The 15,223-nt window shown below is 41.2% G+C and overlaps 2 protein-coding genes across 5 annotated transcripts in view; one reads left to right on the top strand and one right to left on the bottom strand.

Annotated features, from left to right (window-relative positions):
- os9 (OS9 endoplasmic reticulum lectin) overlaps positions 1 to 1,386 on the bottom strand; it is a 17,798-nt gene extending 16,412 nt beyond the window's left edge. Inside the window, exons 1-2 of the mRNA XM_046029208.1 lie at positions 1,195 to 1,386; positions 593 to 775 (exon numbers count right to left, since the gene is read on the bottom strand). Coding sequence (XP_045885164.1) covers positions 593 to 775; positions 1,195 to 1,362 — 351 coding nt within the window. The 5' untranslated portion in view covers positions 1,363 to 1,386. The remainder of the gene's footprint in view (positions 1 to 592; positions 776 to 1,194) is intronic.
- Positions 1,387 to 1,926: 540 nt separating this feature from the next.
- Positions 1,927 to 15,223, top strand: part of b4galnt1b (beta-1,4-N-acetyl-galactosaminyl transferase 1b) — a 19,319-nt gene continuing 6,022 nt past the window's right edge. Inside the window, exons 1-12 of one of the 4 annotated variants that reach the window (XM_046029212.1) lie at positions 1,927 to 2,363; positions 3,930 to 4,031; positions 4,420 to 4,493; positions 7,357 to 7,579; positions 7,691 to 7,867; positions 8,335 to 8,441; positions 8,774 to 8,811; positions 8,901 to 9,081; positions 10,602 to 10,694; positions 10,809 to 10,996; positions 11,080 to 11,220; positions 11,348 to 11,585. In XM_046029212.1, the coding sequence (XP_045885168.1) occupies positions 7,365 to 7,579; positions 7,691 to 7,867; positions 8,335 to 8,441; positions 8,774 to 8,811; positions 8,901 to 9,081; positions 10,602 to 10,694; positions 10,809 to 10,996; positions 11,080 to 11,220; positions 11,348 to 11,585 (1,378 nt within the window). In that variant the 5' untranslated portion in view covers positions 1,927 to 2,363; positions 3,930 to 4,031; positions 4,420 to 4,493; positions 7,357 to 7,364. Of the gene's footprint in view, positions 2,364 to 2,752; positions 2,799 to 2,832; positions 2,852 to 3,929; positions 4,032 to 4,419; positions 4,494 to 7,356; positions 7,580 to 7,690; positions 7,868 to 8,334; positions 8,442 to 8,773; positions 8,812 to 8,900; positions 9,082 to 10,601; positions 10,695 to 10,808; positions 10,997 to 11,079; positions 11,221 to 11,347; positions 11,586 to 15,223 lie in introns of those variants that run through there. The other 3 variants (XM_046029210.1, XM_046029209.1, XM_046029211.1) reach the window with 3 other exon arrangements.

Genomic DNA, 15,223 nt, shown 5'->3' with positions numbered 1-15,223 from the left:
TGCTCCAGAAACTCAATCTGCTCAAAGGAAGGTCAGTTATGTAGCTTCTGTAACGACCTAAACTGTTTTCAGATGTGTGAACATGATTGCACAAGGGTTTTCTAATCATCAATTAGCCTTCTGAGCCAATGAGCAAACACATTGTACCATTAGAACACTGGAGTGATAGTTGCTGGAAATGGGCCTCTATACACCTATGTAGATATTGCACCAAAAACCAGACATTTGCAGCTAGAATAGTCATTTACCACATTAGCAATGTATAGAGTGTATTTCTTCAAAGTTAAGACTAGTTTAAAGTTATCTTCATTGAAAAGTACAGTGCTTTTCCTTCAAAAATAAGGACATTTCAATGTGACCCCAAACTTTTGAACGGTAGTGTACATAGTCTGAATTATGGCTCGTGTGGCCAAGTTCCAGTATTTTCTGAGTGTGTTTTGGGGGCAAACACAAATGGATTAATTTTCTTGACAATACATTGTAGCGGTGGTCAGTGTGATAGTTTGCAGCTGGTTGTTACAGCTGTAATCTGTTTCTAAACAGCCTCAGCATTTGACTGTTGGATCACACAGATAAGCAGTTGAGAACTTACCTTCACTAGACACTGGGCATTGTGCATTGGACTGAGCAGGTCTGGGATCTCAGGCCCAGTGTACCCCTGTGAGTCAGGCTCAGAGGCAGGATCCTGATGAAACCGGACAGCCTGGGCTGGAAGTCGACACTCATACAGCTGCTTGTACTTACTGGACACCATCATAACCTCCTCTGTCTTGGTCTAAAGGAGAAACACTGTCGTGACAACTGCAGTGTTTTCAAGTGTGGCAATGTCATACATTAGTACAGTACTTCAATGTTTAAAGCCTATTCACTACCTCGTTTTGTGATTGTTGAAGACTTTGCAACCAGTTACTTAAGTGGAAGTGAGGAAGTTGAGGTTGTGTTGTGGCAACTGTCTACGATGGTTGCTGCGTAGGTCACTTGAAAATAACTTCAAAATGAACGCTTCTTCGTGTAACTCACAAGCAAACTGTCCATTTTAAATGTGAGGTTTCTCACCTAACTAACACACACGTTATTCTTTATTCGCGTTAGTAACATTAAGATGAAGATATTTGACGCTTGCTAAACAGTAGCCTATCTTCTAACATTAGCAAGCAAGCTAACCGTTAGCTTCCCGAAAACAGTCTCACTCACCTTCCCCAGAATGACGGGATCGGGAAGTATTTGAATCCCATATTTCATCTCATTCAGCTCCTCTAAATTCAAAAAGGCTGGGACACAAAGGGGACATATTAACAAGAAAACGTACAACCTTTTTAGCCACCGTACGAAGGTAGCAGCCATGATTGACTCTCTCATCATACACACATTTGTCTGACAGCAGCAAAACACAGAACGCCTGACATGGTAGAAGCTGATTGGTCGACGGGGGAGGTGCTGCTCTGTCATTGGCTAATTCTTGTGTCTGTCAACAGGGGTGCCACCTCTGGGGTGTGTTAGTTTACAACACCGGCACAGAGTGAATACACGGCGTGTCTACATTTGTGACCTTAAAAATTGAAACAACGCACATGTGAGCTGTCAACGTTTGTCTAGCCGTAAAATGAACTCACATAAATGCAAAGAAACCAGGCGCCTGATAGATGAGGCGTGTCGAGAGCCAATTTGGCCAAATTGCTATCATGTGGATTATTTTTATTATTAGGTTACACCAGACTAGGCTTACTGTTTTCTAAGATTTATAAAGTTCACACGTATAATTATAAACTTCTGCAGCTGGTGACCAATAAGCACACAATGCTGAAGGGTGAACCTCTATTGTGTGGCGTTTTATGTCAAAATGAATTATTTGCATAACATAACCAGTATGGAAATAAGGCAGATTGTCAAAAAAACATTTTCCCTTTTAAACGCACTCACACACACACGCAGCGCAGACGTCCACACCCACCCATCTAGGCTACACATGCACATATTATGGTTCAGTTATGTTCATGAGCAGGTCAACTTGCTGCAAATCAATAATGCATGAATGTTAAGATATCGTGCTGTAGTTCACCTATATAGTTTAATTGTATATTTTGCAGTCGCATGTCGGGGCTCCATGATGCTGCTGCTCCGCTGATTGACCGCTGAGTGTTGTGCTGAGGTGCGGTGCGCTCTCCGCTGTGCTGCTGCTGCTGCAGGGGGAGCGTCCGTCCACAGCCTGCAGCTCTACCGCTTTATTTGTCTCCTGGCTGCTCTGTTGTACCACATCTAATCCCACTAGCAAGACCACTGGGGAACAAATTCATTAAGAAGGGCGACCTCCGTGCTGGCTGGAGGTGAAACAGCCTAGGCTACATCGTGCGTCTTAAACTGAGGTGAGCGCCCTATATTGTTTGACTTGTAATAATAGTAATAGGCCTGTACGTCTCCACTACGTAATTTTTTGTCGGTATTTCCAGCTCTTAATGTCTGACGGTTTCTCTACCGGACAAAACACGAGAAGAAAAGAAATGCGTGGCACGTTTTGGAGCCAAGCAATTTTCGATAAATGCCTGAAAAAGCTTTGTTTGAAGGATTTTTTTTTTTTAGCATTTAAGGAATGTAATCGGTAGTCTCATAAAGCTTTGTGTGCATGATTTTTTCCCTTCTGTCTTATTCACGACAAGGTAGGCTAGTAGGCCTGTCTGAGATAGTAGCCTAAAATGTATGTCTGCGACCATGTTCTGGACGATTGCATTACTTTGGTACTTTTCTTATCTTTAAGGATGCTGGGTAGTATGGAAGAGTAGCTGATGCAGAATCAACCTGAGGTGATTTATTGTCCAGAATCTGGATGAGGCAACAGATCCGTCACGCGCACTTCGTAAGGGACCCACTATGTCTGTAACATGTCCCCGGCGCTCCTTTCTTCCTCACTGGCTCGTTTTTTGGTTAATTAAAATCAGCATCGCAACTAATAAAGCATGCAGCAGTTTGATTCTGATTGGCCTATGGACAATTCTTCATGACTCTCTCTTGAACGGCCCGGTTACGTTTAAGGATGGTTACCCCATCACAGCTAATTATCATTAAAGATGCACACTTTAATCCGTAAGGCTATGGGGCTGGGTAATGCCACTATAAAACTGTGGGGTTGACTTACCAAGGTTAACAAGACACAAATCTCACTTAATGTGAAAAGAAATTGTTGTGTTTTTCACAGTTATTTAAAATGATACTCCTTTAGGTATTCCTTCATCACTGCTTTTGTTTGCAAATCATGGCCTGAGCTGAACTCAGTGTTATCTTATACGTTTTAACCAATATGCACTTTGTAGACAGTCTGACTGAATTTTGTATTGTTTTACATATGACGTACCATACATACCATGTTGTTATTTCATGCTCTGAGAGTCTACTGTGTCATATAGCTTATCTAGACAAGAGAATCCGAAAGGTCTGATTGTAAAGCAAGTATTGTACAGTCTTCCATTATTGACAGTCCTTTGCAAGGGTACTCAAAATCTATTCTCAAGAAGTAGTTTATCTTACTTGTGAGTTTGGAAAATTAAACATACATGTATCTAATGCATACTCTGTTTATCCTACATCATGTGGAGTGCTTTGACACAATTTCCTGTGAGAGATGATTTAAGTGCACATGTCAAGAACAGATTGGCTGCTCGGTGCTGATCCTATCTATCTCTCCCCTACAGTGTATTGATTATTTTTCTACCCTAAATTGGTCACCCCCCAACCCTGAAGGATTTCCCCTGGGCACTGTAGGCATGCAGCTGATGAAGCACAATATCGACGCTTGACTGTGTTTATATGTGATGATGCAATTGCTTTATGCAGTTTTGTATCCAATTTATACTTCTTTGGAAACAAGTCTGTGATGTTATAGTGTTTTTTTGTCCTGTATTTTATGATTAATTTTGCTTATTTCTCTTTGTTACCAGATGAAGAAGGCGCTCTCTCATTTCAGTGACTATCTACATGGTTTCTGGAGATGCAGGTGCCTACAGAGGATAACCTTTCACTGACTGGATAGAGGCAGTTTGGTATATTTTTTTTCCTTTTTAAACACATATGCACGGGCTAGAAATTAAGAAAAGAGATATAAAGGAATTAATTAAGAGACAAACCATATACAAATGACATTTGTTTTAACATTTATTTGAAGTGTTTGCAGTAATTCATTGCCGCAAACAGCAACCAGCAATTCCAGAGGGAGAGTATCTACAAATACATACATGTACATGTGCACAGATACAGCGAATATGTGCACAATGCAATTTTGACCACGAATGGAGGGAGCATCACACACACACATATCAGTAATATCTCAAAAGCTTTCAGAGCGGAAATAGACTTCTTATTCATAGAAGGGAGCAGAAAGAGCTCATTGTGTACTGGCCTGTTACTAAAAAGAAAAACATCTGCTTTTAGTAGATGTAGTAGACACAAAGAGAGGAGATGATAGAAGAAAAAGAAAAAAAAGAGGAAATAACAACTTCCAGATGGTAAGTGCACAAGTTTTACACATACTGAGCTAACTGACACCCACAGTAAATATAACCACAGGGAAGCTGAAAAATGCTCCAAATGACGGTGATTTACAGGATGGATTTTTTTCATGAATGTCCCTCATAATATGTCCGTGCGTGGGATGGGGGAGAAAATCCACAGTGATGAATCATTTTTAAGTTCAGCCAAGGCTACTATGGGGCTCACACTCAGTCAGTCAGATTAAGTGGACATTGTCTAGTACAGATTACGAGTTGGTACTCAAGTACCGGATGACACAATATTTCTTCTTAGCAGATCTTTTAATGCTTGCTATTATCAGCATTACATCAAGGAGAAGCAGTGTAGCCTTAGCTCTTATAGCACTTTACAACTAATAAACATAGCATAACAACAGGAAGCACATTATTGCACACAAGTTGTTATTCGAACTTTCTTTACTTGCTCATGACATTTTTCAGTTTAATTTAGCATTCATTTTTACAATGTAAAAACATAACAGAAGTTATCTCAGGGCACTTTTCATATAGATCTAGCCTAGATTGTACTCTTTGTAATATTATTTTCTTGTCTTAAGCCACATTGTTCTTCTCTTATCCTTCGTACCGCATAACATCTCATACTTCCCTCACGTGTTTTTCTCCTTAACCTCCTCCACACAGAAAGATGGTTAAACTCCCCTCCAGCGCGTGTGCACGTATGTGTGTAAAAACCTTGCTCCAGCTGTACTTTGTCCATATGTGACAAAAACAAATACTAATAGAATCGCCACTAGGGGATCTGCAAATGGCAACTGCAAGGTTGCACAGCACAAAACCAGTTTTGGTCAATCATCTTTCTCTGTAAAAGCGATACATTTACCAACTGAAAAAAACACAAACTAATCTGAAAACATTTAATGAAAAGGTGAAACACTGGCAGCAACGAAACCAAATCTGTGGTCACTAATCATGCACTTGTGCAGACGCACTTATAAATGGACATGTACGTACGGATAGAGAAATAGACACACACAGATATATATGTATGTACATATTTATAATGTGCTTATTTGTTCCTGACTGGTGTGTTTTTGTTATTTGTTTTTTGTTGTTGTTGGTTGTTTGTTTGTTTCTGTTTTCTTGGTAATGGTGATGTGTGTAGCCTAACCAGGGACAGTGGTTGCAAATTAGCTTCAGCTAGTAACCCTATATGCAACACATTTGTCCAAGTTATTGTAACCTGTTACAATGTATCTCTTCTGCATTGTCCCTGACAAATAAACAATAAAATGAAATAAATACAATTAAGGGAACACTTAAATCACACATCATATCTCAATGAATGAAGTAGGTCAAAGTTGAAAATCTTTACTGTACCTTGTATAATTCATTGAGAACAATATTAAGTGACATTGGTCAATGGAAACCAAAATCACCAACCGATTGAGAGCTGGATTCAAAATCATACTGAAAATCAAAGAAAAAAAAATGTAATCACAGGCTGATCAAACTTGTGTGACTTTCATCACAGCAACTCATAATGTGACTCAGTAGTGCCTGTATGCACTCCTGACAGTATCTGGGCATGCTCCTGATGAGATGGCTGATGGTGTCCTGGTGGATCTTCTCCCAAACCTGAATCAGGGCATCAGTGAGCCCCTGGATAGTCTGTGGCACTACTTGGCGGCATCACATGCACAAATACACAACGTCTCTGAGGTTCTCAATTGGATTCAGGTCTGAGGAATGTGAGGATCAGTCAATGGCATCACTGTCATCTGGGAACTGCCTACACACTCTGGCCACACGAAGCCGGGTATAGTCCTGCACCAGGACCACTGCACCAGCATGAGGTCTGATCATGGCGTTCAGGATTTCATCCCTGTACCTACAAAAACAGCAGTCCGGGGTACCGTATTGGCTAGCAAATGGAGGTCTGTGCGTCCCTCCAAGGATATGCCTCCCCACAGCGAATGCCAATCAAGCTGCATGGTGGTGGGCTCTAGAGGAAGTTGGTTGGCAGTGCTCCAGAGCCCTACAAAATCTAGAGTGCATCTCCTGTTCCTCATCACACAAAAAAGCAGATACCGGTCCTACTTCTGAGTTGATGCCCTTCTACGATCCTGTCCAGGCTCCATGTCAAAGTTTCCTTGGACAAGATACTGAACCCCGAATGGCCCCCGATGGCTGCTGTGCATGAAACTGTAACAGCGTTTGAGTGGTCAGAAGACTAGGAAGGCACTAGGCACTAGAAAGATACAGCAAACCAATGACATGTATGGATTTGTCATCCTGGAGGTGCTGGACTACCTGAGCAACCTGAATGGGCTGTGGGTACCGCCTCATGCTACCAGTAGTGACAAAGACACAAAACTAAAAAACAAAACGTAAAACTAGAGTGAGAACGGTCAGGAAGGATAAGGGGAGAGCAGTTGTCTGTGGCCACTACCTGCAAAACCATTCTCTTTTTGAGGGTTGTCTTGCTGTCACCTCTCCAGTGCACCCGTTGTCCCTTTTGTCACATTTTTTGAGCAGTGCATGTGGATACATAAGACAACAGCAGGATCACAAAAACAAATTATCACTGGATATTCCTTCACAATAGAGAATTACAAAAAGAACCATGTTAATGTGATGAGCTAAAGTTGAGGGATATTAACACAGAACATGTCCTACTTACAAGACTTTAGTTTGAAAGATATCCCCTTAATTTGGCTAACTGAGACTGATGAAGCTTGATCAGCAGAACGTTAAAATGCGACTGTGGATTTTCTACCGCTATTACTACTGGAGTCTTGTTAGGAAGGGACGTCTAAGTATGGACAGGTGGAATAATTACAGCAACCAGAAAGCTTTTTAACAAACATGTCTGTGTCAGGTTTGAGGATGCGCTCCCTGAGAAAGACGGTGCTGCTCGCCATCCTGGTGTCTGTAGTGCTGGTACTGGCCCTCCTCCATTCATGGCCAACTCGGGTTTACACCACAGTGGATGTGTGGCAGCGACCAGCGACTATAGTAGAGAGGCACCTGGAGGAGAGGCTCCCAGAACCAGACCACGGATTAGGCAACATCCCCTTTCATGTGAGGGACAGTGTGGCAAGGTACGTGTTTTTTTTTTGTTTGTTTTTTTTTTTAAACAACTTAATTTATTCCATCTCAGCATAACAGAGCTCCGCTTCCTCACATACACATGTCTCTGATAATCCGTCCAGCTTGTTGGCACGAAATGGATGCGTATGTGAGGGTGAGAGTGGAGGAGTAAACCTACCCTTCGCCCAACTTCTATTCCCACGGGTGTCAGCTCACCCGCTGCACACTGCCTTTGAGGCGTCTGAGCTGGAGGAAATGAAGAGGAGACGGGCCAAAGAGTACAAGAGTTTCCAGAAGAGGTAAGCAGCAGGCTAACGATGGAATGTCAGTTCATTGGTAGAGTAATGAATGAATCAATCTCTCTCTGTCTGTCTGTCTGTCTGTGTGTGACATGGAGAAAATGATGCCCTCATATCAACTGTCTCAAATACTGTACCTCTTAACCTCCTAGTTTTGTACTTTATTATTACATCTTTAACTGACCCAGAACAGCACAGCAGGAGATCAAAAAGGAATAATCCATTATTGATGTTCTTTTCTCCTTATACCAACTTCCTTGATACTTTTAACATTGAAACGTTTTTTTCTAAAAGATTGTTCCCCCTGCAAAATCATACGGTGGCATAGTATTTTTTTAATAGCTGCTATTGAATTCTCTTGTGTCAGTCAGTTTATGTTTTCAAAGAGCCAAACACACTCACTGGATATGAAGCGTATTTGTCCACTTATTCTCTTCCTGTCTATGCTTGTGACTTCTTCCCCTCAGGTCACAGACGCCTGCAGATGTTCTCATCATTGCAGAGGCTAACAATCCCTTACAGTATCCAACACAGGGGGTGGAGGTACGACCCCTTAAAACAATCATCATCCCAGGTAAGACTTTACACAGAGCAGGACACACATTTAAACAAGTCTTACATGTTAAATTAGATTGTTAAATCTGGAGGGTGTGGTGCCACTTCTACAGCTATTAAACCATCAAGCTACCTATTGAAAAGCTAATTTATCGAACACCAACCAAGAGCTGGTTCTTATGTGACCTCTACAGTCTCATGTTCAGAAAGCACACTGGATTTCACTAATCTGCATTACCTTAATATGTGATTTGCACAAAGCTTTAAAAAAAAATGCTGGCAGGAAGTGGATTAAAAATGTCCTAATGGCTGTAGTGACTAAGTCTGTCAGTTGTTTCCATATGCTTTCAGGCTTGGCCGTACATGAACTTCCCAGAGACCACTATTCAGTAAGTACTTCAGTATGTCTTTATTTTGACATTTTTTAGATATTTGCTGTCCTTTTATCCCAACTGCTTTTCTTTCCATTGCTCTGCAGATAAACATCACTGCCACGCTGGGAACGCTGAATGTGGCGGCAGAGGTAGATGGGGTGAAAATCAAAGGGGATGGCGAGATGCACATGACTCTGTCTAGCAGCCTTCTGCCGAACCTGAACCGACAGTTGCAGTTTGTCACCTACACAAACACACTGTTCCACCCGAGCACAGCAGACACAGGTGAGGCCTCAAACCAACATCACCATTTGCTTTGTCTCATCTGCTGGTGATGGCTGTAGTATCCAATACTTATGCATTTGACTCATAACAAAATAGCACTGTAGCAGCAAGACAGAGGGTCAGTGACCTTCTACGGGGAGAGCAGTGATTGGTGGTTATGTAGGGACTGAACACTTCTATAGAATTTGACCTCTAACCCCTTGTTTTGTTACCTCAAGATAGTACTGTACCCTTCTATGGGTTTGACCTTTTACTTTGCAGACTTAAACCCTTCTATTGTACCTAACAGATACCTAAACATATCCTATATAAGCTATGTTTGCTGTACAGAGAGACAGAGTGGTCATCGGGCTGGGCCACTCTCCAAGCTGCTGCAGAGCTTGTAATTGATGCTGAACTCTTTGATTTAATAAACTTTTATGATCAAGAACAGTGTCGAGCGGGTTTCCTCTCTACACATCATCGCAGCATTATTGTTCGGACACCACATGGCGTAATGGATAAGGCACATGCCTTTGGTGTGAGAGACCCAGGATCAGTCCCCCACTGTGACCCATCCACCGATGTGTCCCTGAACAAGACACTTAACCCCTAGTTGCTCCAGAGGCGTGCGACCTCTGACATTAATAGCAATTGTAAGTCGCTTTGGATAAAAGTATCAGATAAATGTACTGTAATCTGCCCTCTGGACTTTCCTATTCTTATTTTTTTTTAAGTAATGGAGGACACTCGGGAGAAAGTTGGAGTAAATCATTACCGCTTTTATGCCAGCGGCAGGTTAGGTTAGCTTTGCATGAAGACTGGAAACAGGAGAAAAGATGTGGCTGTTAGTGGGCTTTCACTTTTGTTGCCAGCGGTTTAGACATTAATGGCTGTGTGATGTGTTATCTTGAGGGGACAGCTAGTTTACACTGTTATACAAGCTGTTCGCTCACTACTTTTACATTGTAGCAAAATGTCATTTCTTCAGTGTTGTCACATGAAAAGATATAATCAAATGTTTACAAAAATGTGAGGGGTGTACTCACTTTTGTGAGATACTGTAATTCAATTTCCCAAAAAAAACACAGAAACTTTGTTGTCTTGGTTTTTTTTTTTCTTTTAATGGATTCACACCTGCTGTTGGTAATGACACTGATGTTATAATCCAGGCATGAGTAAATATTTGCAAAGGTTTAGACACTATTTATTTGTCAAACAGCTGGGCATCTTATCAGGGGGCAGCCTAATAATACATACTGTTTTTTTAGGTTGACTTTGAATATTCAGTGGGAGAGGTAAATGACTTGTTCTTTTTGCTTCAATACAGAAAAGTGGTGAACAGGGACAAAGCCTGAGGACAGGCAAAAACCAAAGACCAAATGTACCTCTCTGAATTGTCTGTCAAGCTTTTAGCAGGTGTTAATCATTATTAATATATTAGTATATCAGCATATTAACAACAGGGGAGGATGAGCCACAGTAAGATCTTATTACACCGGTCAAATTCATTAAAAGTATCTTTTTGTTGTATATTTTAGTGCAGTTTGAGACAGAGGGGCATCAAGCCATCTTCAGTATCAAGATTCGTCACGGTGTAACACCCAAACTGTATAACACAGGATCCAAAGGAGGTAAAAACACAACATCAATAGTGTCTAAGTCAAAAAGCATGCCATTGTTGAACAATGTGCCTGCTATTTGTGAAATATCACCTAAAACGCTAAATTGATATTCTTTCTTTGCAGAGTACAATGTCAGTGCCCTCGTTACCATAGCCACGAAGACTTTCCTGCGCTATGATAAGCTTCAAGATCTTATCGACAGTGTGAGACGATACTACCCCACTGTCACCATAGTAATCGCTGATGACAGTGAAAATCCCCAAACCATCTCCGGGCCTCACATCGAACATTACATCATGCCTTTTGGAAAGGTAGGGAAGTGCGAGACACACGCTAAACTCTTTTAATTTCACATGTCTGCTCTTTGGTATTGGAGCTCTGTCTTTTGTCATAGGGTTGGTTTGCTGGACGAAACCTGGCCGTCTCTCAGGTGACCACAAAGTACGTGCTGTGGGTAGACGACGACTTCATCTTCACAGCCAACACCAAGCTGGAGAGACTTGTGGATGTTTTAGAGAGAACCACTCTGGATCTGGTGAGGGACAGAGGAATAAACTGTTTTCAGTGACTGTGGCAGCCTGATGTTCTTGCTGAGGTGTGTTGTTGTGAGGTGTGTGTGTGTGTGTGTGTGTGTGTGTGTGTGTGTGTGTGTGTGTGTCCAGGTGGGTGGTGCAGTGCGGGAGGCCACAGGTTATACTGCCACCTACAGACAGACCATCTCCATTGAGCCAGGGGAGGAGAATGGTGACTGTTTACACATGAGGAGAGGATTTCATCACATCATCCAAGGCTTCCCCAACTGTGTTGTGACTGACGGGGTCATTAACTTCTTCTTGGCTCGCACCGACAAAGTCCAGCAGGTCGGCTTTGACCCGCGTCTCGCCAGGGTAGCTCACCTGGGTGAGTACAGTGAAACACCTCCGACAGAATTATTTTCATATCGAGCATATTGTAAAGATGTTACCAGTGATATGGCTTATATACAATGTAATATAAAAACAGTTGTTCTAACATTATTCTCATCACAAGATATACATTTTTATAATGCCACATACATTTATCAGAGCAGGAAAAAATAAATAGCTGTGTCCCAATTCCACTACTGTACATACTAATTCTATACAGCATTTCTCCATACTGGTACTTTGAGCAAAGGCAAGGCAAGTTTATTTGTATAGCACATTTCAACAACAAGGTAATTCAAAGTGCTTTACATAAAACATATAAGCAACAGGGAAATATAAAAAAGTTTAAAAGCAACATAGGGAAATTGAAAAAATACACATTAAAATATAATAAATGTTACAGTGCAGTGTACAATCAGGGTAAAAGAGTTAAATGGAAAATAAAAACAGGCTGAGGGGTTGAGCAAATAATTGAGTTACAATTATTTTGAAAAGAGAATAAACAGAGAAGTAGACTTAATCTACTCTCTCTAGCTAGTCTGTACTCGGGTCCATAGCAATCTTCGGGTCCACTGAAACTCCAAAAACCCTCGGACACTACATAGAAACCAGGACATGTCTGTCCGCAGGCCACTTTGATCCAGTCATACTTTGGACCCACCTGCGCGTTTACAGGTGGACAGAGGTTCCTGATAATCACTCAGGCACGAGATTTAAGAACACTTACTTCACTCTGTTCAATCTCGCTCTCATTATCTTTTCACTCAATTACATGCTCCAAAAAAAAAACAAAGAAAAAGAAAACAGGACAGTAAAAGTTACAGTGCAGTGTAAGTTATCAATCTACCAATTAAAGGCAGTGGAAAAAACAAAAATCTTAAATATTTAATTAAAAGCTATGGTAAAAAGAAAAGTCTTCAGTCTTAATTTAAAATAACTGAGTTTCAGCAGACCTGCAGTTATCTGAGAGTTTGTTCCAGATTTACGGAGCATAATAACTGAACGCTGCTTCTCCTTGTTTCGATTTGACTCTGGGGACAGAAAGCAAACCTGCCCCAGACGACCTGAGAGGTCTGGATGGTTCGTAACGAAGCAGAAGATCAGAAATGTATTTTGGCCCTAAACCATTTAGTGCTTTATAAACTAACAGCAGGAGTTTGAAATCAATTCTTTGACATACAGGAAGCCAATGTAAAGACCTCAGAACAGGAGTGATGTGATCCACCTTTTTGGTCTTAGTGAGGACTCGAGCAGCAGCGTTCTGAATCAGCTGCAGCTGTCTGATGGATTTCATAGGGAGCCCTGTAAAGACACCGTTACAGTAGTCAAGTCGACTGAAGATAAATGCATGGATAAGTTTTTCCAGCCTGAGACCAATCGTTGGCATTAAATGTAGCCTAAATAGCAGCCTGCCTGGGTGTGTTCAGAGAACAGCTGATGGAGTTACTACTGGGTCCAGAGTTGTTGTTTTTAAGTTATCAGTCAGGAAGTTTCTACACAGAGCTGAAGTCGGTCTCCTCCTCTTCTAAATCAGCTGAACAGCTGATTACAGCAGGTAATAAAGCTCACGTTCCTCCGACGCTCAGGCGACACAGACGTGAGTCCTGCAGCTGATCTGCAGCTCTTGTCACTGGAAATGTTTTAATAACCTTCCAAACTGTCGCAATTTTATTTTTGCGTTGTTTTATCTGTGCTGGAGTTATTTTAAGAACGTGGTGGTTTTATCCAGTTTGTTATCCACACATGTCTCGCGGATGTCCGCCTGAGATCATATGTCGGCATTAAATTTTTAGCTGGGGAAACAGCAGCCAGCGGTGTGTTTACAGTGAGCAGCTGATGGAGTTAAGCTAAATACTGGGTCAGAAGTTGTTGTTTAGAGTTTTCATCAGTCAGGAAGTTTCTACAAGGAGACAAAATCGGTCTCCTCCTCTCCAAAACAAGCGGACCAGCTGATTACAGCAGGGGCGAGTTCAATCTCAAAACGTTTTGCACCGGATTGCAATATTTTCGGATTGAACGACATGTTTGCTTGCAACGTTGCGCAACGTTCTTCTTCTTAGTTAATGGCGGATTGCAAACAACTTTTAAGTGCATACCGCCACCTACTGTACTGGAGTATGTAACATCATATCACTCAGCTATCAACCTCAATAAGATGTTCTCATATTCTGTTCACCAACCCAGTGTCTTTAAGAAATTTAAATAATGCCTTCCTGGTGATTCTTATACCCTTTTCTTCTCCTTCTGTTACCAATACCCATCAGATTCCAGTCCCGCCCTGCTTCTTGAACCCTATCTTGAAATATCTGTCTTTCCAACTCAAACAATATGCAGTGCAAAATGACATGTTCAACATTTTCTTTAACCCCACAGTTTTCACACTTTTCACTATTCCTTTTCCCCAATAAAAACAAGGTGCCATTCAGTCCTGTGTGATCTACTCTTAGTCTTGTCATAATTTCCTCCCGCCTGGTCCTTTCGCTATAATTTTTATTACTGACAGACTTTTGTATTTTAAAGTAACTCCTTCCTTTCCTGTCTTCCTCCCACCATTTCTGCCATATTTCAGTACCTTTCTTCTTAATGGCTGTTTTTCCTTCTCCTTTTCCTAGCGGTATTTGAACTGTTATTTCCTTTTGTAATGCCTCTTTTGCTAGTTTGTCTGCAATCTCATCAGCAAAACTGAACATCTATCCCTCCCCGATGTAATCTTAATAAGCTGTGAAACATTTTTATCAGTAGGTCTTCTCTGACAGATGTCATTGACTGAATGCTTTTAATAAATGCTAAGGAGTCTGTGCATAATATCACCCTATCAGGTCTGACCTCTTCAACCCACTGTAAAGCTATAATGACTGCCACTATTTCTGCTGTATATACAGATAGCCTACCTGATAATCGTTTTGAGATATTTATTTTGAATTCTGGTATATGTATTCCAATTCCCACACATTCCTGTTTGTTTTTAGATCCATCTGTATAGATTTTTAGATAATTATGGAAACTGTTTCTCAGATAGCTGCTTGTCCGTATTCTCACTTCCTCTATTCCCCATCCTCTTTTCTTTTCCAGTATACTAAAATCTGTTTTTCCGTCTGGATAGAGTCAAGGTTGAATGTTACTGACTGGATCGGGTGTGGTGAAATCTAATCCTTCCATTCCGTGTTCCCTGACTCTCTTTTCCCCCGTCCATCCAAACCCATGCCCCCGAAACTTGAAATATTCCCAACAATCCTTTATCTCCTTTGCAGGGTTTTCTTTCCCACTGTCTTTCAATCTGGCCCAATATGCTAGCGCTAGTTTCTCTCTTCTTAACTCCAGTGGTGTCTCTCCAGCTTCTATGAGTATTGTGTTAATGGGAGTTGTCTTAATGGCTCCAATGCATATCCGTAAGGCTCTGTATTGTAATTTATAAATTTTGTTTTTGCTGCTGCATCATATACTATGCAACCATAATCTATTGATGACCTCATGCATGCTCTATATACAGTGGGTACGGAAAGTATTCAGAGCCCTTTAAATTTTTCACTCTTTGTTTCATTGCAGCCATTTTCCAAAAATCAAAAAAGTTCATTTTATTTCTCAGTAATGTACACTCAGCACCCCATCTTGACAGAAAAAAACAGAAATGTA

The sequence above is a fragment of the Micropterus dolomieu genome, linkage group LG18 (assembly GCF_021292245.1).
Source record: "Micropterus dolomieu isolate WLL.071019.BEF.003 ecotype Adirondacks linkage group LG18, ASM2129224v1, whole genome shotgun sequence".
Classification (NCBI taxonomy): domain Eukaryota; kingdom Metazoa; phylum Chordata; class Actinopteri; order Centrarchiformes; family Centrarchidae; genus Micropterus; species Micropterus dolomieu.
Note: the sequence above shows the minus strand (reverse complement) of the source record. Positions and strands in the feature narration are given on the sequence as shown.